This window comes from Chenopodium quinoa, unplaced genomic scaffold (assembly GCF_001683475.1).
Source record: "Chenopodium quinoa cultivar QQ74 unplaced genomic scaffold, ASM168347v1, whole genome shotgun sequence".
In the NCBI taxonomy this organism is placed as follows: domain Eukaryota; kingdom Viridiplantae; phylum Streptophyta; class Magnoliopsida; order Caryophyllales; family Amaranthaceae; genus Chenopodium; species Chenopodium quinoa.
This window is the reverse complement of record NW_018742418.1, coordinates 7204517-7231758: the sequence shown is the minus strand read 5'-3', so window position 1 is coordinate 7231758 and position 27242 is coordinate 7204517. Positions and strand designations below refer to the sequence as shown.

At 36.7% G+C, this 27242-nt stretch overlaps 2 protein-coding genes across 2 annotated transcripts; one reads left to right on the top strand and one right to left on the bottom strand.

Annotated features, from left to right (window-relative positions):
* Positions 1–257: 257 nt before the first annotated feature.
* LOC110712158 (UDP-galactose/UDP-glucose transporter 3) lies at positions 258–4952 on the bottom strand. Its single transcript, XM_021890602.1, has 7 exons — positions 4720–4952; positions 4446–4543; positions 4204–4334; positions 2892–2922; positions 1721–1824; positions 1447–1568; positions 258–1112 (listed from the first exon to the last, which is right to left on the bottom strand). Exons 1-7 carry the CDS (start codon positions 4821–4823, stop codon positions 704–706), a joined length of 999 nt encoding a protein of 332 aa, XP_021746294.1. The 5' UTR covers positions 4824–4952; the 3' UTR covers positions 258–703.
* A 1548-nt stretch (positions 4953–6500) lies between these two features.
* LOC110714180 (probable serine/threonine-protein kinase PBL18) lies at positions 6501–7015 on the top strand. The gene is made up of 2 exons (XM_021892664.1): positions 6501–6788; positions 6866–7015. The coding sequence occupies exons 1-2, from the start codon at positions 6501–6503 to the stop codon at positions 7013–7015; spliced, it is 438 nt and encodes a 145-aa protein (XP_021748356.1).
* Positions 7016–27242: the final 20227 nt, after the last annotated feature.

Below are 27242 nucleotides of genomic sequence, written 5' to 3'. Positions count from 1 at the left end.
TGGGACCCAATTATGAAAGATAAAAAATGAACTAAATTACAAAGGTTCACGAGGAATATAACCTAATGAAAAATTAAAGGTAACTTCTTTACCTAGTTTTAAGCAATTTCAAAGAAGTATCAACTTTAATATTAGGCCATTAGGGTATTTTATTTAGGGGTGAAGTATCAACTTTGATGTTGTGTGGTTTGTAAAATCAATTTGATTAAGATACTATAGGTATACTTAAGTGCAATTGAGCTCAAGAACAGTAGGTGTGACCGAGTGAGCCCCCATAATATAATGGTAACATTGTTTTGGAAGTTCAACAGGATCAGGATTAACTGAATGATTTAATGTACTGTAGTCTAAAGCTTTTCTTCTTGAAGGGAGAAGGATTAAGCTTTAAATTGCAGCACTTTACACGCATATGCATAAATCATGACAAAACTTCATTGATTGTTCTTCAAATCTACTAGTATTCTAGTTACATTCTTCTATATTCTCCCTGATCTTATCTCCTGAAATCTAAACCGAAACTAGCATAACAAAGGTACATTTTTAGATTACTTGTAGGGAGGCACAAAAAAGGACCTTGTTAAAGAATCTTAACTATGTATAGCTTCTTTCGAGTGGCTTTTCACTTCTTTTGCAATCTTTGCAGCGTCAGCCATTTGTAGTCAATCTGGAAGGATAACCCAGATAAAACTGTGTATACCTTCTTTCAAGTGGTTTTCCGCTTCTTTTGCAATCTTTGTAGCTTCTGCCATTTAAGGTAAATCTGGTAGGACAACCCAGAGAAGACCATGACAACACTGCTCCATTGACTTGTGGAGAGAGGATTGCCGCTCAAAAGAGAAGAGACAACAATGCTAACAAACTTGCGGGTGGTAGTAATAGTTGTGTTAGCAAGAGAACCAAATCGGCTGATGGTTAGGAAGATGAAATTTTGGCCAACTGCACCACATAAACAGTAAAAGAGGATGTCCCATCCTGCTTCAGGATGCTGCTTGCAGAAACGAATGGCTTCATAACCACTGGCTTGGGGCCAACCAAACATGTAGACCACATTGTATATGGTGCCCCAGAGATTCATTCCAAGCATGATATCCCAGGCACTTGTTTTCGGATACCTGAAAGGTGTTGACAATGATTTAGATAGACGAGTAATAAGAAGAAAAGAAAAATTCAAAAGATCATCAAATTTACAATGGAACAACTCTGGGCAAGAGCTGCCATTTGTTCAAAGTGAGGAATGCAGAAAAGGTTTTGTGTACTCACATCATAGAATAATTTAGCTAGTTTTCCCTAAATCCCTCACCCCACACGCACACATACAGGTGAAGTATCCTAAAACCAAGGTAAACAAACTCTGAGGCATCTTCACATTTTCATTTTCACAAGTATGTCATATTGAACCAGATAGGCCACAAGTAATACTAAAGGAAGAAGAAAATACTATAATACCTTGCTGTTATAGAATCCTGTGTGGCATTTGTAAATCCATCAAAAGCAAGGTTCAGGACACAGAGCCCATATCCAAGAGGTGCATTAGGATGTGCCAGCTTACTAATGGTCTTTGCACTGGTCTGTGGAGCAACAGAAAGTATAAGATTCAGGTATATTCTAATACATATCATCAAATATATCCACAATAGCAGCAGCACCCTCATAGAAATGCCAAGTAAACAAAAGGCCAAAAAAGAGATTGCTAGCATTAGAAGTTCGGTGTACATCTCACCTTAGAGAGTGCAAAAAGTGACACACCTCCTGCCACAAGAAATGAGCAAATATACTCCGAATACGAGTATTTGATGCCATAAACCAGAGCGCCCATAACCATCACTGCAGAAAGTATACATACCAAAATGGAAAACAATTACTATGAGAATTAAGCAATATTGACATAATTCAATATATCGATTCTTTCTAAAAACTAGAAAAAACATGGCAATATGAAATCAATCACATCATTAAAAGTGGGTTTACTATTCCATCAACTAGGTCTGTCATCCTGTATTCATGCTCAACCTGTAATATAATCTACAACTCCAAGAAAGAAATAATTTGTGCAGCACTACAAATAAATGTCCTGCCCTCTGCAGCTTATGACCAATAGCCACTACTCACTTTGCTGCTAATACACATTTCCCTTCAAGCCATGATATCTTTTTGATACTTTCAAAATGAATTTTTAATGAAACAATGTATAAATTTTCAAAATCGCATCTAATAAAAAAGACAAGGAGTTCCAGTACATGATGCAGTCAGGTATCCTATGCCTGAATAATGATATTGCCCTGATTCCTAACTCAAATATTCCATGTTGGATGTTTCACAAACTTGGACGAATTTGTTCGTGAAACAGCCAACATGGAATATTTGAGTTAGGAGTCAGGGCAATGTCATTATTTGTTCTTTCCTACTAATTAGGGCAATGTCAACATGGAATATTCCAAACTCAGATACTCCACATTGACATTGCCCTAGTTAGTAGGAAAGACTACAACAGGAACACGCAGCTGCTCATTATCATATTCACAACTTCAATCCTTCTCCCTTCCAACTACATCATGACCATGTGTGACAACTACAAAAAAATAAGCAACAAATTTCCCCGCAACTTGATAAACATGTTAAAAGAATACAGACAGCTGATTCTCAAGCATCAAGCAAGGCAGGAATTAGTTACAAAATTTATCTTATCCACTAAAGCTCCTTAAGATGACTATTACTTCAATAAATAGCAAGAAGTGGGGAAAAGACGTTAACAGATCAAGCCTTTTGCATTCCACAGAGCCGATATGGAAAACTGATACTTTTCCATTACTAATATCTTTCCATTTCAGTTCATTGATATCTTGAAAATTAGCTTGCAAGATAGCAAGGCAGGATACAGTTGTCAATCCTACCTGGAATCATCTTTGACGATTTCACAAGGACCTGCAAAAAAATACTCCATTAGAACAACAAATCAACACTAAAAAAAGCCATTAGTTGGATACATGGAAATGAAGTCATTCAAAATCCTTAAACAAGCAAAACTGTATCGCTATAGCTAGTTGGTAATATGTACTTATGTAGCCTATACCCCTATATATCAATAAAAGAAAAAAAAGTTAAATAATTTTTGTGTCGGGGACATTATAAGTAATACAACAAATGTTGGGAAAAGCAATAGATTACATTACTAATATAATGAATCTACATATGCATTATGAACATCAAGAACTTAAGCACCTAGGAATTATTCTTTTCACCTAAAACACAAAAGTTTCAAGATACAAGTTCTTTATTACAAGTTTTTAATTAACTAAGAATAAGGGCTACTAAGTTCTTAAAGGTCAATAAGAAATACATATAGAATGGATCTTCAAGTGAAAAAGAAACTTTCATCCAAACAGGTTCCCACCAAAATACCATAAGATCAATAACAAAGATTAGCTACAGTCTATAATGGCTTGTTCGGTAGGTGGTATTAATTGGTGGTCATGTGTTGTACTTCTACAGGGATAGCTGAACACCATGTAGTGAATCTCTAAAATGATGATAATCCTGATAATCCCACACAAATATGTAAAATTCATTATAGGTTCCCATCATCAAGAGTTAATATAGTAGAAGATATAATTGCGTATTTGTGTGGCAATAAAAATATATGGAAACATAATGTATATTTTAGGGTTGGAGATCTTGGTGTTGCATTATCGTGGACTTTGGAATAAGATTTTCTTTACATTGTTATTTCTTATCACTATAAACTAGCCGAGAAAGGATAACCACAAACATTACCACCCAGCCGTTTACCACATTTGAAAACCAACCAAACTTTCATCAACATCTTTTTTCTTTCAAGTTCCACCAATACAACATTGTGTATAGCTTTCAGCATTACCTATGACATCCCATAAACTTTCCCCATTTTTTACCAACCAACAATTCCACCACCTTTAGTCATTACAACCAAACAACCACTAAGCACACTACTTCCTCTTCAAACCAAATAATCGTCACATTATTCCAACTCATTATACTTAAACGATCACTACATTTCACCAATATACCACACACAAAAATGATACATCTCAAAAACGCATACATTAACATGACTACCATTCTGAATCAAGAGAATTACTTCTATATCAAACCCAACATTTTCATTGCAAAATCCACATAAACAAAACCCGAAACAACGAAACACGCAAGGAGAGATCGAAGCAAAACCTGAGCAGGATAGCTAATATACTTCAAAGCTTCAATACCCATTGCTGGACCAATAGTGTTAGTAATACCCGCACTCCAATAACTCCACCATGGCGCTCCTCCCTTACTTCCTCTCGACCAAAGACTAATCACTGTTTTCCCCACATTAAAACAAATACATTAAAATCTCCCCATTAATTTTTCCAAATTAAACTAAAAAATAAGCATTAATTCTGTTGATAAATTTAACAAAAAATACTCACTGATAAAAGACCAAATGAAACAGACAACATTTTGTGCCAAATTCAAAAACGCTAAGTGCTCAAATCTCTTCTCGTCTGGCCCAAATCTCTTCGTCGATCTGCAAATTTATCCAACATTCATTAAATAAAACAACAATAATTTACAAAATTTCACAAATTCAACATTCATATTTACGAAAAATCACACTATAAATTTAATACTACACAATTGTTCAAAAAAAACCCTAAAATCAAAATTGATCTTCAAATTGATGGGAGAGAAAAGAGAAATTACAAATGTTCCTGAAGAACGCCTTGAGAAATGTAAGCAGTCCAGATTCCGGCGACGCAAAAGCAGAGAAGTAACACACGGCCTAATCCCGACGCATGAGCTTCCATTTTCCGGCGACTTTTACTTCGCCGGTTAATTTTTTTACCGACGCTTTAAATTGTTTAAAGTTAAATCTGGTATTTTTGAACTGAGTTTGGTTGGTATTGTTTATTGTATTGAGTTGGATGGAAGAAAAGAGGTGATATTTTTTTACCATGACGTAGAAAGTCTGACGTGGCGGGATTTGATTGGAGAAAAAAACGGAATGGTGGATTTCTATTGGTTAGTTGAACGCGGAGGTTTAAGAAGAAAGTCCGAGAAGCGGGTGGATGGGTCATGGATTATGGGACCGGGTTGTTTATGGAAGTGAGATCTTGCTTCTTTTTTACTTGTATGTTCTTGAGCTCAATGTATTTCATTAAGATTGGTTGCTTTTGTCTTTTAGCTTTTAGCTTTTTTGTTTGGTCAAACAGTAAAAAAATATGTTTAGTTGTTGGCTTTTTTGTTGGCTTTTAAGTGACTTTTTCCGTCAAAAGCCAAAAGCTAATAGGAGTAGCTTTTTCTATTGGCTTTTGCCTTGTTGGCCCAATTTATCATTATTAACCAGCTAACAACCATAAATAATTTTACCAAACACTTTTATAAATAACTGGATCAAACAACTAACTTAAAAAGCCAATTTATACTGCTAAAACCCAGAAAGTTAGACCAAAAGAGGTCAAAAAAGACTGCCTCAAAGAGAAGAGAGGGAAAACTATCCTCATGGCACCCACCATCATAGACTTAATCTTTCTATTTCTATTTATTCGTCAATTTCCACAAATACTACATAATTTTCTAGTCAACGTAGAGGGAGAAGTATATTTTATAGTTGTACTCTGTAATATCGGATCTGTCTCCCTACCTTTTGCTGTTGTTATTGGGGTTGTTTGAGTGAAATTTCAAGCTAAAAGAATAACTCAAATGGGCAATTGTTTGGGTTGTTCTGTTCTTTACTCTCCCACCATCGGTATGTCTTATATTTTTCAATGTTTAGTTTATGACACTATACAATACCCCGTATATATATTATTTTTTGTCCTTGCCTGTTTGAGCATATATTTTTTTAATTTCTTTTTGTTATGTTTAGTTTACGCCACTAAACAATTTGTCTTACTTGTGATATGGTGTGAAAAAATTAGTTAATAATCTCAACTTTGACCGATTTTTTTTTAAAATAATTCAAATTTCAGACAATTAATCTCAACTTTGGATTTTTTTTTTGTTGAATAACCACTCATATTATAGTGGAAGAAAATGAATACTCAAAATATGGGAACTATCTATGTACACATTAGCAAAAACTAGTAAAAGAGCTTGTTTGACATTGTTTTTTATTTTTAGTTTTTTTTTTTTAAAACAAAAAACCAAAATAAGGAAACAAGATATTATAGGGATTGGGTATGTTCGGATTAATTAGTTCGGGTTGAAATCGGGTCAGATTACTTTAGATATCAGGTCAACTTTGGTTCTGATAAAGTCGGGTTGGGTTGGGTTACTTTAGGTATCGGGTCATCAAAGGTGGGTCAGCTCCACTTTGGGCAAGGTTTTGGGTTGGGTCCATTTCAGGTTTCTAAGTCAAGTTTGGGTTGTTCTTTCGGGTCCAAATCGGACCTCGGGTCAGGTAATTGGGTAGAAGGAAATTTTACCAGGTCTAATTAATTGTATATTTGTATGTAGAAAATCCTTGTGCCTTGAGCTCTTGCATGGCTCATGGTATGCATCAAGATTGTTTAATTCACTCTATATTTTCTGGACTAACAGTTGATGAGTGCAGCAGTCTAAATCTTCCTACTACAGGCTTGATGGCTTTCTCCTCGGATGAGCTTATGACAATCACCGAACATTACCGGCACAATCATTTAATCGGATACGAACGTTTCCCTAATGTCTACAAAGGTTGGATTGATGGGCAGACTCTATCTGAAACTAGAATGCCTGTTGCTGTCAAAAGGCTCAAACTTGAAGGTTTTCCGGGACGCGATGAGTGGCTAGTATGTTTCTATCAGTTCTCATACTTGGGATCTCTTAGCCAGCAGTATAATTCTTTACACCTTATTGATTGATGCAGACGAAATTAAACTATCTTGGCCAGCTGCATCATCCTAATCTGATGAAACTGATTGGATACAATCTTGAAGATGAACTTCATCGGTATGTGGTGACTGAGTTTTTGCCCAAGAATAACCTGGAATTTCACTTGTATGGTGGAAGTAAGTAACTTTAGTAATCTTCGTGTTTTTACCTGTTAAAGGACCAACTTGATTAATCAAAGGCTTAAAGTGAGGGGTGGATGAGATTTAAACCCGTGACCTTTGTGTCATGGCTCCGATACCATGTTAAAGCACCAATCAATCAATTGGTTAAACTTATGGTTGAGACTCAGAAATATGTTTTACAGTGATGCAAGACTGGGTTACACAGCACCAGAGTCTATAGAAAAAAGTACGAAAAATGCCTATATAATCTCTACACAAAAAAATCAATTATACATCTGAGTATACCTAAAGCTAGCTAAATACACTAATGTCTATATAATCTCTATAAAAAATAAATTATACATCCGAGTGTACCTAAAGCTAGCAATATACATGTAAAGCAGTGCTATGTTAGTTGTTATTAGGACATAGTATAAAGGTTATATATAATATCAATCTTTGAGAGGTTTTTAAGAATTTGTATCACATACAGAAATTTTCAATATTGATTGGAAAGGTATGCACATACTAATGAGTTGGATTGTTTAGAGTATGGACCAGGTAGCTTTACAGCGGCGAGCGACGTCTACAGACTACAGTTATGGGGTTGTGTTACTTGTACTATTATCTGGACGGCCTGCATTCGAGAAGAAAATGATTGGAGAGATTGAAATAGTGCGCTCGGCGTCAGGTATGAAGTCGCGGAGACAGTTAATCCAATTCATGGATGACAAGCTTAAAGACCAATATCCACAAAAAACTGCTTTTAAAGTTGCTACACTAGCTATTCAGTGTACACTCTCGCCTTCTTTTTCTAGGCCTAATATGTCCGAGGTCTTACAGAAACTTAACGAAGCTTTAAGACCTCCAAAACGAATATAAAAGGTTCCAATGCAGGTTACAACAACACTGAACACACCTTCGTCACCTCAAGGGTTTAACTTGAAGCAAACACCACTCCATCTCCTCGTTATCACATTGACAATATCCTTGTGTTTATTGATCATACAGATTTCGATTCCATGGTTTATCTTATCTATATTTTTTATTTTATTTTTTTTATTTTTATCTTATCTTATTAGTAGTGGAAGTTTTATTGTACTTGATATTTTATACTCCCTATTTGAATGTTTAGTGTATTATTTCTATTCTATTGTTGTCTTTACTAGGTTTACATTTCTTTTTTGTGAAACACTACTAGGTTTACATTTCAATACATGTATCTCGATAATAGATGTACTTTATAGTATACAAAAGTGCATGAACACCTTTTATATACACTCGATTGTACATGAAGATAGGTGCACCTAAAACTAGTTTTTTTTACTTTTTTTTTAAAAAAAACATTTTTAAGATTAAATGAGCAAAAAAAAATTTTTTTTTTTTTTAAGATTAAACATTTTTTTTTGTACTCTCATTTTAAAATTAAATGAGCAAAAAAATATTAAATGAACAAATATTATTATGTACATTTTACACCTGGTAGTATTTAAATTTTTTTAATCTTAATATAGCAATAGAGTTGGACAACATGACAATTATATTTAAACTAAAAGATGATATCCTTATGTCACTCGAAAATTGATCTAATATCTTTGTATCAAAGTCTCTAAGCTAATAACTCAAAGAACAATACAAGAGGCTAACAAGTATGTTAAAGGATCATCAACTAAACCAAAAGGTTAAGCTAATGGTTGAGACCCATAATCTGGTTATCCAACTAGTTGTGCCCACAACACGCAACATCCCGCAAGCTTGGAGCTTTTGCCTATGGCATTAGATACCTAGCGAGCGCTGATCAATAACGTGCAACATTGTCGTTAGCTTTTGCGTCAGCCATCGCCCAATGGGTTGGGAGTGGGCATCATCATAGCAATCTTTCATCAAAAACTACAACTTTAATTGACCAATCATTGGATGAGTTTTGTTATTTTTATTTGTTTTTTCTATTTTATTTACCTCCTCCGTTTCTTTTTAGTTGGATCATTTCCTAAAATGAAAGTTTCAAATTAGTTGCATCACTTTACTTTTTAGTTAATAAACTCTTTCTATCTCTCTCTTATCATATGACACTAGTAGAAAAAAAGAATTAGGCAACCCCCCTATGGCAACGGTTCATGAAAACCGTTGCCAACTTGTTGTGAGCGCCATTTTTTTAAAAAAAAAATTTGGTTTTATTTGGTAACGGTTAACCGTTGCCAATTGATAAAATTAAAAAAAAAAATTAAAAGGGGTAGATTGGCAACGGTTAACCGTTGCCAATTTTAAAAAAAAAATTCGGGTTTTTGAATACAAACAGCAAGATGTGCAAACGTTCTTCTTTCACCTCCAAAAACGCGCGCCTTCCTCTCCCCAAACCATTCCTCCATTGAATTGAAGCTTCCATTGAAGGGTTTTGTTCTTCTGCCTCCCTCAAGCACGCACTCCCCTGTTCTTTTGCCTCCCTCAAGCACGCACTCCCCTGTTCTTCTGCTTTCACCCCTCAAGCACGCACGCACTCAGCTCTTCTCTTCTGCCTCCCTCCATATATAGCAGCTCCTCCATTATTGAAGTATGTAGCAGCTCCTCCATTGTTATAGCGCTTCTCATTTCTAGGTAAGTCGTAATAGCGCTCCTCCATTGTTATGGTTTTTGAAGAATTGATCTTTAAATTAGTTAATATTGACAATGCAAGTTGCTTGTAATTGCTAGGGTTTGTCAAGAATTGGTCTTTTGTGTTAGCATGAATTGGGTCTGTGATGTTGGAACTTGAATAGAGTTATTTATAGTTAGAAGTTCCTTGGTATTGAAAAGATGATATACCCTTGTATCTTATTACTATAATTTGACAGATGTTTGTGATGATACCGTGTCTGTCAAACTGGCTTCGAATGAATTGAATGAAATTTTAGCAATGCACCAACTGCCCTCAACCTTGTTGTTGCTTTCATTGCTGAATTTCAGCCAAAGACATGGATAGAAAACAGTTGTTATTGTATTTAGTACAAGCTACATTTACCTATATTTCTAAATTGTTATGAGAACTTTATTTATCATCACTAATAAAGTTGAGAATTTTATTTTGGTTATAGGATAATTTAGTCCTTTTTATTTAAGAGAACAAAGTTGAGAGTTTAGGGTTTAGGGTTTAGGGTTTAGGGTTGAGAGTTTAGGGTATAGAGTTTAGGGTTTAGGGTTGAGAGTTTAGGGTTTAGGGTTTAGGGTTAAGGGTTAAGGGTTAAGGGTTTAGGGTTTAGGGTTTAGAGTTTAGGGTTTAGGGTTTAGGGTTAAGGGTTTAGGGTTTAGGGTTTAGGGTTTGAATATACTTTTCTTTATGAGTTGCTTCTCACTATATATATGCGTGTTTCAGGCTAAGAAATGGGTGTCAAGGGCTTCTAGGGTAAGATCATCAGTTTGGAGAGTGGGCGGAAAACATCCTGGTATGGTATCTTACTCTGACTGTCCTTGTTCTTGCATTGCTCACTAATATCATTCTTATCTTTTCCCTTAATCTGGTTTTCTATTTGTGTTCTATATAGGTTACACTGAAAAAGATTATCAGGAATTTTTGGGCGAAGCATAGACCTTGGCATTGACCTTCTATTTGAGAGTGTTGAGCCTTTATAGGTACTCAGGTATATATATATATATATATATAACTTTATGTGCTTTAAATAAGTTCTTGGTTGCACAATTTTGTGGAGATGGTGTGTGATATAACTTTGGTGCATCTTCTATCATGATGTGTGATTAAACCATTGGTTTTTAATTGATTGCATGTATCATCATATGCCTAGATACCCGTTCAAGGCTTTCTCATTAGGATAAAGTCTTGAATAGTCCCCGGTTGGGACTGTTCTTGAACGTTTACTCTCACTTAGGTGGTGAATGTATGTCAGTTTTTTCGATTTTAAGGAACATCTTGGCTTAGCATTTCATGGATCACCATGTTCTCTGGGTACATATGTGGGTAAGTAATTACCTACGTCGTGTACTTGGAGAACTGGGGGGAAATGCTGCCGGATTTTCCTTAAAATTGGAAATCTGATATACATTCACTAGTGAGAGTAAATGTTCAAGGATGGGTTAGGTTGGAGTGATAAGGACCCTTTGGAAGCATATATGCATTTTTGTATCTATATGAATGTTATATGCATGTTGTGTGTTTGAATTTGATTTGTATATATAATAGATGTAGCAATTATACATTATTCGTAATATGTTACCATGTTTAGAGACAATTTACTTAATGGAGAGGGATCGTGGATTGATGTATGGTAGACGTGATACATTAGAATTCTTTAATGGGGTTCAAGAGTTCTGCGAGACGGCTTCATCTTATCAGCGCAGAATGGGTTTCGAGTGCCTCTATTGTCCTTGTGTTGATTGTAATAATGTGAAGGTGGTCAATAGTGTTGATATCATTAGAGATCATGTAGTTTGTCGTGGGTTTAGGGTTAAATATCATGTGTGGATTTGGCATGGTGAAGAAGGAGAGTACAGTGGGGATGTTATTGGGTATGATGTGCATGATGATAGAAGCAATGATATCCGTGTGGACGAGGAATACAAGAATGATGAACATATTGATGATGATGGTGCTGAGGAGGGATTTGAGGATGATCATGTGGATGAGGTTGAGGATGAAGGTGTGGATGAGTGGATGCGTGGTTTTGAAGGTGACGTGTTTGAGTCATTATTGGAGGCTTCTAAAAAGCCTTTGTATCCTGGGTGCAAAAAATACTCCAAACTATCAGCCGTGCTAACTCTTTTTAACATTAAGTCGAAGCATGGGTGGACGGACAGTAGTTTTACTTCCTTGTTGAGCGTGTTAAGTGAGATGTTTCCAGATGGGAATGAAATTCCTAAGTCTTACTATTACGCTAAGAAGCTCATGTGTCCATTTGGTTTGGAGTATAAGAAGATACATGCATGTCCTAATGATTGTATTCTTTACCGAAATGAATATGAAAAATTGGAGGAGTGTCCAAGATGCAAGAAGTCGCGCTACAAGCGCAAGAGTTGCAATGCTGGTACGAAGGGACCTCCTGCTAAGGTGTTGTGGTATCTTCCCATAATTCCTAGGTTTAAGCGTTTGTTCTCTTTACCAAAAGACGCTAAAAACTTGAGGTGGCATGCAGAGGGAAGAAAGAAAAACAGAATGCTGAAGCACCCAGCCGACTCCCCGCAATGGAAGAACCTTGATATGAAGTTTGGGGAATTTGGTGATGAAGTCAGAAATTTAAGGCTTGGTTTGTGCACGGACGAGATGAATCCATTTGGCACTCTTAGTACCCAGCACAGCACATGGCCGGTACTTTTAGTGATCTACAATTTGCCTCCTTGGTTGTGCATGAAACGGAAATATGTAATGCTTTCACTCTTGATATCGGGGCCAAGGAAACCTGGAAACGACATTGATGTGTATTTTGCGCCATTGGTTGATGACTTGAGAAAGATGTGGGACGAAGGGGTTTCCGTGTTTGATGCTCATAAGAATGAGATGTTCACATTGCGTGCAGCTCTTATGTGGACCGTTAATAATTTTCCTGCATATGGAAACTTTTCTGGGTTTAAGAATAAAGGGAAAAAGGCATGTCCCATTTGTATTGATGATACGCCAAGCAGACGCCTTGATCATTCTTTCAAACAGGTGTATTTGAGGACAAGAAGGTTGCTCAGGCGCGATCACCCGTACCGTCGGCAGAAAAAGGCTTTCGATGGGACGGTGGAGGAGGGGACTGCTCCTAGGCCACTGATTGGTGAGGAGGTTTACGCTCGGATCAAGGGTGTACGAACAATATTTGGGAAATTTGAAATGGCGGTGGAATCAGTTGCTCTCTTTAAAAAAGAATCAATCTTTTGGTTGCTCCCGTACTGGAAAGAACATGACGTTAGGTACTGTCTTGATGTAATGCATATAGAGAAGAATGTGTGTGACGCTCTTGTGGGAACGCTGATGAATATTCAAAACAAGACAAAGGACGGAAAGGGTGCACGTTTAGATTTGGTAAAGATGGGGGTGCGTCCAGAATTGTGGGTTCAGCAAAGGGTTAGTAAGGGAAAGGAACAGGAAAAGGAAAAAGAAATGGGTTCGAAAAAGGGAAAGGGAAAGAGCAAGGGAAAGGGAAAGGCCGCGGATGCGTCGAAGAAGAAAAATGAGGGAAAAGCCAAAGAGGGGAAGGCTTATTTACCTCCGGCTTGCTACACATTGTCAAGGGTAGAAAAACGGAGGTTTTGTGAATGTCTGTATGGCATTAAGGTTCCATCAGGGTACGCATCTAACATGAAAAGATTTGTATCCTTAAATGGAGAATTGAAGCTGACAAGTATGAAATCCCATGATTGTCATGTTCTGATGCAAGTTTTTCTACCAATTGCAATACGTGGTATTTTTCCAAAGCACGTAAGGGAAGCTATTACAAGCCTCTGTTCGTTTTTCAATACAATATGTAGCAAAGTGCTTGATCCTTGTACCCTTGATGCTTTACAGGCGGATGTGGTTGTTACTTTGTGCAAATTTGAGATGTACTTCCCGCCCTCGTTTTTCGACATAATGGTGCATTTGATTCTTCATTTGGTGCGTGAGATTAAGTTGTGCGGTCCAGTGTTCTTGAGGTGGTGCTATCCTTTTGAAAGACACATGGGTACATTGCAAGATAAAGTTAGGAATCGGGCTCACCCGGAAGGAAGTATGATTCAAGGGACCGTGGCCGAGGAGATTGGTAATTTTGTGGCCGACTATGCAGCCGTTGCTGAACCTATTGGTATTCCTACTTCTCGACATGAAGGGAGACTTGATGGTCATGGCACAATCGGGTCGAAACGAATGTTACCTGATCGAGAGAAGTTCTTACAAGCACACCTATATGTGTTGCACCATGTTGCAGATGTTCACCCATATTTAGACGAGCACATGGCTAGTTTGCGTGATGAGTTTCCGTCGAAAGGTGAAAGGGCACTGATGCAGTTGCACAATAAAAAGTTTGTGAGTTGGTTTCGTGATCGAGTGATGGGTGGAATGGATGAGAGTGTCACAGCTACAGTAAGGTGGCTTGCTTATGGTCCTAGGGATGATGTTCGCTCATTTGAGGGATATGACATAAATGGGTACACATTTTGGACTGAGCGTCAAGATTTGAAATCGTCCTCGACCCAAAACAGTGGTGTAACGGTTGTGGCATCGTCAAGGGAGTTTGCAAGTGCTAAGGATAAATCACCCGTTGATGCAGAGTTGTCATACTACGGTCGAATTCAAGAAATATGGGAGCTTGATTATTGTGACTTCACGATTGCTCTTTTCCGGTGTAAGTGGGTTGATAATATCAGGCGTAACGTCAAATTTGATGACTTTACTCTTGTAGATCTTGGCAACCTGAATGATAGTGCGGAACCATTCATCCTTGCATCTCAAGCTAAGAAGGTGTTTTACGTATCTGACCCTGCCGACTCAAAATGGTCTATTGTGCTAGCCGGCAAAAGAAGAATCCTTGGCGTTGGAGATGTCGAGGATGAGGAAGAATATGATGCCTTTGATGACTCGACACCTTTCACCGTTCCTAGACCTGCTGTGCCAAATGAGATAGACGACCAAGCCAATTACATGAGATCCGACCACGATGAAGGAATATTAGATTGAGGTACTGTATATTTTCTGTTAGTTTGAATTGCAGGCGTAGAAAGAATAAAAAAATCACATTTTAGGTGAAAATGAATGAAATTGTTGAATTACTTGCCCATTTTTCTTATATTCTTTTAAATGAATAAAGTAACATGCATCACCATTTTCAGAGTTTATTTGTATTATAATTCAGCAATTTATATATGATTATAAGTTTACCTTACAATTCAGCAGCTAATAACGTGTTATGTTTGTAATGACAGGTTTTAACATCTAATGTCGGACGATCGATTCAGTGTTCGAGTTGAGGATGTTGAATCTAACTCAGATGATTCATCTAATGATGGGGACCAGCCGTATGATGTGAACAAGGAAACTGATTTGGGTGAGCCAGAAGATCAGGCGCAAGATGTATTGGAGAGAATGATAGATGACTTTGAAATTGCAGCTGAGCAAGCGCCTCCAATCGATAATGCCATTGTGGAGCCATTTCGTGAGGATCAAAGTGGAGCGGGGGTGCAGGCACCAGCGAAGAAGAAGCAGAGGGGTCCGACGACAGCTTTCAAGAAACCTGTCGGTCCTATGGTGTTGGAGTATGACAGGGTAGGGCAACCCTCAGGTAAATGGCATCGTCAGTATGCTGGTCAAGTTTGGATTTGTGCGCGCAAAATCCCCATTACGCTTCGTATGAGCGACGTACCTACAGGCTTGATTGACACGTTTTGGAATGATACCAGGGTAAGTTTGATTTGATGTGATTATTTATAAACAATTTCAATTTATTGTTATGTTATGGGCAAACCAATAATGTTTGTTATTTGTGCTTGCAGAGTCTATTTAACATTCTAAATGAGTACGCCAAGCGAAGGGTGTTTGAATCCTTACTTGCGGCAAGATTCAGAAGCTTCAAGTGTAACTTAGTTCGTCGGTTTATCACAAAGAAACTTGTGAGGAAACCAAAGAACAAGAAAGGAGGTGGCAGTGATGATGATGTCATCGATGAGGAGAAACTCCCTTGGCAAATATGGCCTAGCATATCGAAGGATGATTGGGAGGCTTTCGTTCATCAAAAATGTAAAAAAGAAGAAATTGCAAGTTTAAAGAACTCTGATGAAAATTGTGTTGTAATTTATCGTCTTTTTTATTAGTAATGAAACTAACATATATATCTTTTTATGTAGGAAATGAGGGAGCAGAATTCCAGGAATGCATTGCAAAAGCAATACCACCATCATATGGGAGCAATGACGTATGATGAATGGAGGGATACGTAGGTGAGTAAAGGAGTATACCCCACTGCGCTTCTAGGGTCCTCCACAACGTCGTCTGACTCCACGACCATTACTTTGGTGAGTCGTGCTGGGGATTTCTTTTGCTCTATGCATTCGCGGGACAAGAAGACCGGAAAATGGTCCATCAAGGCTCCGGAAACCAAAGAAATGACAGATAAGCTAGTAAGCAACTATGAACTAGTGAACTAGCTTATTCATTTGCATGTATATCACTTTATATAAACACTGACTTCATGTTGCCATTTTGTTTTTGCTACAGCTTGAGTACACTGGAGAGCTTGTTGAAGTCAAGCTCGTCCCGACGGTAGAGAAGGACCCCTTCACCTTGGCTATGGGAAAGCCCTACCATCCGGGACGGGTATTAGGTGCTGGGGGGAGCTTGCTAGGATGGGAGAAGGTAATGGGTCCCGAATATACCAAATCTGGAAGATCCCGAGCAAGTGTGAACTCGCCACAGAACTTCGATGCCACAGTGGCATCAATTAAAGAACAAGTGCGCAATGAGATGCGCGAAGAGTTCAATGCATGGGCGAAGCAAATGAATTTGCCGACCTTGCCCTTTTCCTCGACAACACCGGCCGACGCAAGTAGCCATCCACGAAGAGAAGGAGAACAGGAGGTAAATGATTAGAATTCAACTCTATAAGTTTTGATATGTTGAGTTACGTGGGTACGGTTCTAATTAATGTTTCACTATCAATACACTATTGCAGATTGATACTCCTTCACATGTGAACTCAAGGGGGCTTGATACTCCGACACCTCATCACTTTCCTATTCTACAGGTGATTTTGTGCTTACTTGTTTGGATAATGATATTTGTTTTTGGATTGTGTTGTGAAATGGTTAAGTTGGCTGTGAAATGGTCAAGTTCGCTGTGTTGTGTTGTCAGTATGCTTTGTTGATGTCATGTGTTGTTGTTGTTTGCTCTTCCTTCTCATTCTCCTCTTCCTTCTCCTTCTCCTCATTCTCCTCCTTCTCCTCCTCCTTTTCTTTCTCTTTCTCCTTCTCCTTCTCCTTCTCCTCCTCCTCCTCCTCCTCATTCTTCTCCTTCTCTTTCTCCTTCTCCTTCTCCTCCTCCTCCTTCTCTTTCTTCTCCTTCTCTTTTTCCTTCTCCTTCTCCTTCTTCTTCTCCTTCTCTTTCTCATTGGGAAGCGGAGAAGGTAGGAGAGGCTGCCGGAGAGGCTGCAGCAGCTGTGCAGCCTGCAGCTGCTGCCCTTCGCGCTCGGGTTTTTTTTTTTTTTTTTGCACTCGTTTTGTTTTTTTTTTTCTTTTTTTTAACTAGCACCTAAGATACTTAGTGATGAATATGTAATGCTTGAAACAACCTTAAAAAAGCAATTTCACAAGTGTGAGGTTCATTTACAGTATTTACGGCTCGAAATGGCCTAAATGAGTTCTAACTTGCCCATTTTCCGTGATTTTAGCTCAATTCTTGATTTAAGTCCTATATTACACCTAAGATACTTAGTTATGAATATTTATGGCTTGAAACGACCTTAAAAAAGCAATTTCACAAGTGTGAGGTTCATTTACAGTATTTACGGCTCGAAATGGCCTAAATGAGTTCTAACTTGCCCATTTTCCGTGATTTTACTCCTATATTACACCTAGATACTTAGTTATGAATATTTATGGCTTGAAACGACCTTAAAAAAGCAATTTCACAAGTTTGAGGTTCATTTACAATATTTACGGCTCGAAATGGCCTAAATGAGTTCTAACTTGCCCATTTTCCGTGATTTTACTCCTATATTACACCTAAGCTACTTAGTTATGAATATTTATGGCTTGAAACGACCTTAAAAAAGCAATTTCACAAGTTTGAGGTTCATTTACAGTATGTACGGCTCGAAATGGCCTAAATGAGTTCTAACTTGCCCATTTTCCGTGATTTTACTCCTATATTACACCTAAGATACTTAGTTATGAATATGTAAATGAAGTATCTTCGTAATTGGTGCAGGAAGAGACCCGTTGTGAACTTCTTCACCCGGGCGAATCATATGATGGACCTTTGCATGTTGTTGCCTATGGTAGTGCACAACCGGCCGAACAAGGTACGGTCCATCTTCAACCTCTTCTGCCTGAGCATTATTCTGTCGGGATCCATTCTGTGGTTCCCGGGTCCGAGGACCTCTTAATACCTGTGCCCGTGGAGGAGGATGAGTTCACTACACTCTGGGCAGCAAAAGGTAGTTTTGTGCAATGGCCATCTGCTTGGATACGGTTGATGAACCAGGTAATTAAGATTTAGATTTCACGCTTTAATCCTTTCTTCCTAAGAGTTGGATGGAAATATTTTCTAACCATGTGTGTGATCATACTTATTAGCCATCCATGAAAAGCCAAACGCCAAAGAAGAGGGTGGAGGGGCCAAAGAACAGAAGTGAACATGGCTCGGTGAGTGGAAAGGCGTCGTTGAAGAGCCCTTCACGAGGCTCAGCTACGCAAGCTACTCCATTAGTTGAAGACACGGTGCTTCAATCGTTATCTCAGGAGTTAGCTTATTTGCACAACCGTGTTTGCGTGTTGCCTAATGACAGCCCCATCCAAATTCAACTTCCTAAGGAAATGTTCCACTACGATGATGATGCAACATCATGGCTATTCAAAGAAGATGTGAAGGAATTTCTAAGTGGTGCAATGCTTAACATTTCCCTCATTCAAATATCCATGAGGTAATTCAACTGGTACTCAATTTATGTTATTCAGTTCAGTGGTGTTTTTCGTTTGGTTTTCGATTAACATTGTGTTATCATGCATGCAGAGCACTCCAGGAGCAAATATGGGAGCTTGAATCTCCTTGTCAAGTTGGGTGGTTGTGCCCTGAGCAGATGTCCACTGCTAGAATCTTAGGCAACTCAGCTTACGTGTTGTACTATGCTGAACGGGGTATCAGGCAATTAGTGAGTGCAGGAGACAAGTTTATATTCGTCCCATACTATGAGGAGTACGTCTGATTATGCTAGTCAAGTTCATTTGTTTTCCCAGTTTATTTGTTGTAACAGGCTAACTATTGTTTTGTTTGTCTCGTGTATAGTTATCATTGGACCCTACTTGTGATTTGTGTTTCTAGTAACACAATCTTCTACTTTGATTCTGCTCGATTACCTCAAGTAAGAAAGCGCCTCGTGAGGTCCATACTGCAAAAGTAAGGATCTAGTTTGTTTCACTTCTTGTTATTCATTTTCATATCTGAACTCATATGTATTGATTATAAACGTCAAATTTGAACTTATTACTTTGATTTTTTGTAGTACCATGAAGAAGATAAATCCTCGATCTCCTCGAGGTCCTACATGGAAAGCACCCAAGGTAATTCACCCATGATGTTGTGATTTTCTTACTTTACAATGCTTAAGATGTTGCTTATTTGCTATGCATTTTGATTCATGTGCTTTGTTCCTCATGCTAGTGCGCACAACAAGAAAACGGAGTTGACTGTGGCCTATACGTGATGAGATTCATGTATGACATAGTGATGAGTCATTGTACAGACACACGTCAGCTTGAAGAGGTATGCCATTTTGGTTGAAATTGCGTCCCAAAACCTCTTATTTGCTCTTTTCTTGTAATCTCAAGCATTAGTCACCTATAACTAAGTGATAATGACATGTTTTAACTAGTTATGAGTTCAATAGACATGAATTGTAGAAAATAGGCATCCTAATAGCCAAAATGGCCTTACTTGAGCCATTTTGGTTGAAATTGCGTCCCAAAACCACTTACTTTCTCTTTTCTTGTAATCTCAAGCATTAGTCAACTATAACTAAGTGATAATGACATTTTTTAACTAGTTATGAGTTCAATAGACATGAATTGTAGAAAATAGGCATCCTAGTAGCCAAAATGGCTTTACTTGAGCCATTTTGGTTGAAATTGCGTCCCAAAACCACTTACTTGCTCTTTTCTTGTAATCTTAAGCATTAGTCACCTATAACTAAGTGATAATGATATGTTTTAACTAGTTATGAGTTCAATAGACATGAATTGTAGAAAATAGGCATCCTAGTAGCCAAAATGGCCTTACTTGAGCCATTTTGGTTGAAATTGCGTCCCAAAACCACTTACTTGATCTTTTCTTGTAATCTCAAGCATTAGTCACATATAACTAAGTGATAATGACATGTTTTAACTAGTTATGAGTTCAATAGACAAGAAATATAGAAAATAGGCATCCTAGTAGCCAAAATGGCATTACTTGAGCCATTTTGGTTGAAATTGCGTCCCAAAACCTCTTACTTGCTCTTTTCTTGTAATCTCAAGCATTAGTCACCTATAAATAAGTGATAATGACATGTTTTAACTAGTTATGAGTTCAATAGACAAGAAATATAGAAAATAGGCATCCTAGTAGCCAAAATGGCATTACTTGAGCCATTTTGGTTGAAATTGCGTCCCAAAACCTCTTACTTGCTCTTTTCTTATAATCTCAAGCATTAGTCACCTATAACTAAGTGATAATTACATGTTTTAACTAGTTATGAGTTCAATAGACAAGAAATATAGAAAATAGGCATCCTAGTAGCCAAAATGGCCTTACTTGAGCCATTTTGGTTGAAATTGCGTCCCAAAACCACTTACTTGCTCTTTTCTTGTAATCTCAAGCATTAGTCACCTATAACTAAGTTATAATAACATGTTTTAACTAGTTATGAGTTCAATAGACAAGAAATATAGAAAATAGGCATCCTAGTAGCCAAAATGGCCTTACTTGAGCCATTTTTTGAAATTGCGTCCCAAAACCTCTTACTTGCTCTTTTCTAGTAATCTCAAGCATTATTCACCTATAACTAAGTGATAATGACATGTTTTAACTAGTTATGAGTTCAATAGACAAGAAATATAGAAAATAGGCATCCTAGTAGCCAAAATGGCCTTACTTGAGCCATTTTGGTTGAAATTGCGTCCCAAAACCTCTTACTTGATCTTTTCTTGTAATCTCAAGCATTAGTCACCTATAACTAACCCCAATTATTATTATTTCACTTCTACTAACTCACGTTTTGTGTATTCTAAGTTTTGCAAGGGGCAAACAGGACTTCCATACACGAGCGAGGAACTCCATGTAATTCGGGAGATGTTGGCGACCTACATCACATTTAATTTGTACATATCGTCATACATTTTTGTAGTATATCATCTCTTCATCAATCCTAGGCTTAGCTTATTAATTATGTACTATACATGAAACATTTTTCTAATTTATATCATCTCTTGCGATTGTTATTATTAATTATTTATGTTTTGTTATTAATGTTACTAATTACTGTTACTATTATCATATATAATAATAATAATAATTATTATTATTATTATTATTACTATTATAATATTAATAATTATTATTATTATTATTAATATAATAATAATAATTATTATTATTATTAATATAATAATAATAATTATTATTATTATTAATATAATAATAATTATTATTATTATTATTATTAATAATAGTATTGCAGCCAAAAAAAAAAAAACAGGTCAATATTAGTGCAGCCAAAAAAAAAAAACAAAAAACAGGTGAATATTAGTGCAGCCAAAAAAAAAAAAAACAATACAGGTCATTGGCAACGGTTAACCGTTGCCAATGTTTAAAAAAAAAAAAGGCGCGCCATTGGCTTTGGCAACGGTTTTGAACCGTTGCCAATTTTTTTGGGATTTGGCAACCCTCAAATATTCAACGGTTCAAAACCGTTGCCTTTGGGGGGGTTTGAACCGTTGCCAATTTGCTGGTTTCGTGTAGTGTGAGTCATCCATCTTTTTAGTTATCTCTCCCATCTCCAAAAAATGTCTAGGAGTCCCAATTTGCAAACTGATGCACCTAAAAAAACGGAGGAAGTATATATTTAACTTTAGCTAGGATTAGGAATAATATAAATGCTCAAAGGGATTATTATTTTCCATCATGCCTTTTATTATTTTCATATGTTCATTTTAATTTTCTCTCTAATCCTATTTTCTCTTGGGCAACTTCATGGATTTTTCCAGGATTGTTCTTGAGTTTATTTATTAATTTAAATTCTTAGAGGTATTTTTATTCATTGTTTTCAATTATTTATGTTTCGTTTCTTAGATTTATTTTTAATTGTATCTTTCATGCATGTTTGAGTACTTTATACTATGTCTAGGATTTGGGAATCCATATTTATATTATGAATCTTGATTGATATTTATTGATAAATTATAAAACATATTCCATCAGCTTAAGCTTTTGATTAAGATGGTCCTTTAACATGGTATCGGAGCCAGCGTGACACAAAGGTCACGGGTTCAAATCTCATCCACCCCCACTTCAAAGTAGAATATTTAGCACTGGGTATGAGGAGGGTCATGTTGCATCCACACTTCAAGCTCAATGGGCTCTCGTGTGAGGGGGCGTAATAGATTATAGAACATATTTCTAGGCTTCAACCATCAACTTAAGCTTTTGGTTGAGTTGGTCCTTTAACATATATTTTATTTGATTATTACTTTCTCTAATTGATAGTGTTTTGTTATTAACCTTACAACATGATCAACTGTCTAAATAATTCATGTTAATAAGAGTTTGAATCAAAATAAAAATCATACTGGTAGAGGCTTACCTACCATTAACAATTCTGATTATGTTAGTCACCGTACTGCAAAGTGGAATTGAGAGCATCAAGAATCGACCATAGACTTAACACTTGCTTTAGATTATTGACTAGTTGGCTTTATTTGTAATGGTATTCTCATAGATTTAGAACTATAAATATGGTGAACCACAACCCTAGACCTTGTTATTTGATTTTCCAATTCTTATTATCAGGGCTGTCTTAAACCTATTAGGGGCCTTGTGCCATGAATCCTTTAGGGGCCCTATGCCATAAAAATATGAAGTTCTACTCCTTTGTCTCAAAAACTTTCCATTTTTTAATTATAAATAAATAGTAGATGTAACTAAAATTTATAATAATACAGATCAAAAGGTTAATATTATCGAATGATATAATATTAAATGGTAAAAACCTTATCAAAGGGTATAAAAGAAAAAATAAACGTTAATTAATAACGATAAAAAGTAAATAACTAATCAAACGTGAAAAAGAAAAAAAAACTAAACAAAGTCAGTCAAAATGTGAGGACTGTGGAAAAAATTAACTTATCAAACGTGAAAAAGCAAAATAAAAACAAAACAAACTAAGTCAAATATGTGAGGGACGAGAATTGAACAACAAGCCTATACAAATGCTTGGCATTTAGAAATCAAAGTTACCATCTCAACCAAGTTGCCTTTTCAAAACACCAGTTCATCAAAACACTTATATACTTTTTATGAATATCAAAATTAATTTGGGGCCCCAACAACTGTGAGGCCCTGTGTTGTTGGACTGTTTGCACAGCCCAATAGCCGGTCCTGCTTATTATTAGTTTGAGATTTTGATCCCATTTTCTTGACATAGTTTACTTTCTCCAAAACCTTAAAATTAAAGTTAATTGAATAGCCAACTCGTTGTGGTTTCAACTCTACTTACCCTACTACATTATTAGTTAGTTTTGTAAGGAAATTATTTTTGACAGGTGTCGACAACCTATTAACCATTAATGGATATCAAAAGCTCACATACATGGGAAAAATTATCTTTAATGGAGAAATCAATGGAGGAGGGAAATAAATCACTTACCTTGCCTTTTGGACGTACTTAACCATGCTTGAATTTCTCCATTTTTTTGGTAGGAATTTTGTTTAATTTGGCGGCAAATAAAGTCGCTGTTAATGTAGGTGTAAGAAGGAAGAAACTGAAGGTGGGTGGGATTGACTGAAGATGGTGGTCAATTTTCTGTTGTGGATTGGAGGAGGAAAGATATGAAGGAAGAAGATGGTGGTGGTGGTCGGATTCGGTGGTGGTTTGCAGGAGGAAGACAGAGATGGTGGTCGGTTTCGATGATGGTTTGCAGGAGGAAATAGATGAAGGAAGTGATAATTCCCTTTTCACTTTTTGACAGGGTGACAATATGGCATATTTACTTCTTTATGTTGATGATATTATATTAGCCACTTCTAATGACAGGTTGCATTCAGGAATTATCTCCCAGTTACAGACTGAATTTCCTATGTCAGATTTAGGGCCTTTGAGCTATTTTTTGGGTATTGTAGTGGCTCGCACACCGTCATTTTTAATTCTGTCTCAGCAGAAATATGCTCAGGAGATATTAGAGCGTGCAAGTATGGCCTCTTGTAAACCTGCAGCAACTCTTGTCGATACTAAGTCTAAACTTAGTGCAGACTTGAGACCAAAATTCCGGGATCCTACTCTATACCGCAGCTTAGCAGGTGCTCTCCAGTATCTTAATTTTACTAGACCTGATATTTCCTATGCGATACAGCAAGTATGTCTTTTCATGCATGATCCCAGGGAGTCGCATTATGATGCATTGAAACGCATTCTGCATTATATTCAGGGTACCATTGATCATGGATTTATATTTATATCCGTCTGCTCCTACTCGATTGATCACTTATATAGACGCTGACTATCGTCATTCGACGTCGGGCTATTGTTGTTTTCTAGGGGACAACCTCGTTTTCTGGTCATCAAAGCATCAACCTACATTATCTAAATCGAGTGCAGAAGCAGAATATTGAGGCGTCGCAAACGTTGTCTATGAGGCTTGTTGACTGCGTAATCTTTTATTGGAGCTACATTGTCCTCTTCATCAGACTACTGTTGTTTATTGTGAAAATGTCAGTGCTATCAACCTTTCTAGCAACCCGGTAGAACAACAACGCACCAAACATGTGCAGATGGATATTCATTTTGTTCGAGAAAAGATTGCATTGGGTCACGTTCGGGTTTTACATGTTCCTTCCAGATATCAGTTCGTTGACATTTTCACTAAAGGCTTTCCACGAGACTTATTTTGGAGTTTAGATCCAGTCTTAGCGTACGACCTCCCTCCCGCTTTGACTACGGGGGTATGATAAATCTTGTAGTTATGATAATATTTGTCGTAGATTAGGATAATATTTGTATATGTTTTGTATCCTTATCATACGAGGTTTCCCAACGTGATTGGGACTAGTCTTGTAAAACTCTATATATATTGATCAATGGTATACACTCCCGATTGAGGAGTTTTCCTGAAATCTAACAATATACTAATACAAAAAAATAAAACAATAACTTTGAAGCTTATGTTGTAGAAATTGTTCATAAATAGTCTATATTTGTTAGGAACAAGAGTTGAGCAGAGAAAACAACCGTTTCCTACTAAAGGTTTGAAGGCCTTCTCCTTGAAGGACATTGAGACTGCCACCAGAAAATTTCATCGTGACAACATCCTTTTTATCAGTGGTCCTTATTTAACTTATAAGGGATGGATAAGTGAGAAAACACTTTCTCCGTCAACACCTGAATCTAGGATGGTTGTTGGTGTCAAGAAGTTTGAACTCGATGTCCCGACTAGTCTTTATAACAAGTGGTTGGTACGCAATCAGTGATTCATGGAGGCGGATGTACCATGTGCATGGTACATCCGTTCAAAAAAAAAAGAAGCGGAAAGAACATTGTATAGAAATGTAAAGAACATATAGTTAAAGTGAAAAGAACACGGTATAGAATTGTAAAGAACATATATCTAAAGTGAAAAAAAAAACATATTGTTAAAATGTAATGAACGTGATAAAAGAACATAAGAGATATAAAAAAAGAACATAAAGCTATTAATAACAATGAACATGACATTATTTTAATTTATAAAGAATACACTGTTAAATAATATTCTTTATCTCCGTGTTATTTGATTGTTAGTGTAATGTATTTTTATTTGTGACATAATATTCATTGTTTACTATGAAATGTTCTTTAAATTTTGTCTTTAGATTATGGTGGGTGAATATAAATAATGTTCATTACATAATATTATCATGTTCTTTATTAATATTATAGATGTTCTTAGATATACAAAAAGAACGCGCGTAAAGCTTAACGTTCTTTGTAAAACAGTTTCTTTACAAAAACAACTATATGTTCTTTACAAAACAACTATATGTTCATCCGCATTTTATCAAAAATCCGGATGTACCATGCTTGGCACATCAGCCTCCACAAAGAAAATTTCAATTGGAATGTACATTTCAATTCGTTGCCAAGAAGCTTGAACTTGTTAATTCGGATGAATTCTTAGCTGATGGCCTGTTTCCTTATTGCTTATTGGATCGATGCAGGCAAAAATAAACCGTGTTGGCCAACTACATCATCCTAATCTGGTGAAATTAATTAGCTATCGCCTTGAAGATGAACAATCTCAACTTAGGTATTTGGTATACGAGTATTTGCCCAAGGGATGCCTAGAAAATCACTTGTACGGTTGTAAGTAGCCTAATTCTAGTGATCATTATACATTTATACTTACTTCATTGTACAAAAGTACGCGTAAATTATATACATATGCTTACTAGAAAATACTTCAAATCAGTTGAGGGCACTCTGTCGATGTCATGGGAAGGTGGTTATAGGTGTTGCCAAAGGACTCTGTTTCCTTCATGATGCTCAACCACAAGTCATTTATCGTTACTTGGATGCATCAAGTATCTTGCTAGATGCGGTATGTACACTTTTTCATCGACGACTTCAAAATATTACTATGTTCATTCAAGCCAAATATATTTAAGGAAAATTTGTCAAAAACCTCCTTATAACAACACTTTTTTTTGGAAAAAAACCTTATGATGGTTTTTTTTTTTTTTTTTTTTGTGTGAAGTCATACCTTAATTTTTTTTTTGCACAGTCATACCTTATATATACCAGAAAATAACCCCATTTTTAGGGTGGTTTAAATGTGAATTTAAAGTTTGGGGGGCACGGCTGTGGGTGCCGGCACCGACAGTACGAGGGGAGAGGGGTGGCTAGGGCTGTAGAAGAGGGTTTAGGGTGGTCAACGACGTGAAAGGGTGGTTTTGTGGGTGGGGTTAGGGAGGGGAGCGGTTTTGTGGGTGGATTGAGGTAGTCAACGCCAGAAAATAGGGTCAAACCCCATTTTCTGGCATAAAGGTAAATTGATTAAGGTATGATTTCGAAAAAAAAAATAAAAATTTATCAGGAGGTTTTTTTTTCTTTTTTTTTTAAAGTGCTTTAATAAGGAGGTTTTTGACAAAATTTCCTATATTTAATGTGCAGTTTTATGATATCTCTTCTCATACTAACAGGATTATAACGCGAAGTTATTAGCTCATTTGTCTACTCAAGTCTGGATCTTGATAGAGCCAATCCCAATTGCCTTGTACACTGCACTGTTAGCTATTGAAATATTTCCTCCATCTACCCGCTCATAGTTAGTAAACCACTCCCTATGTGGATATATGTGATACGATGCCCTAGAATCAAG

What these genes read in the sequence shown, in the direction of transcription:
- LOC110714180 (XM_021892664.1), top strand. Translation starts at nt 6,501, where the DNA reads ATGGCTCATGGTATGCATCAAGATTGTTTAATTCACTCTATATTTTCT. An exon ending in CGGGACGCGATGAGTGGCTA is followed by an intron (nt 6,789 to 6,865) that starts GTATGTTTCTAT and finishes TGATTGATGCAG; the next exon opens with ACGAAATTAAACTATCTTGG.
- LOC110712158 (XM_021890602.1), bottom strand. Translation starts at nt 4,823, where the DNA reads ATGGAAGCTCATGCGTCGGGATTAGGCCGTGTGTTACTTCTCTGCTTT. An exon ending in TTTCATTTGGTCTTTTATCA is followed by an intron (nt 4,335 to 4,445) that starts GTGAGTATTTTT and finishes TGGGGAAAACAG; the next exon opens with TGATTAGTCTTTGGTCGAGA. An exon ending in ATCGTCAAAGATGATTCCAG is followed by an intron (nt 1,825 to 2,891) that starts GTAGGATTGACA and finishes TACTTTCTGCAG; the next exon opens with TGATGGTTATGGGCGCTCTG.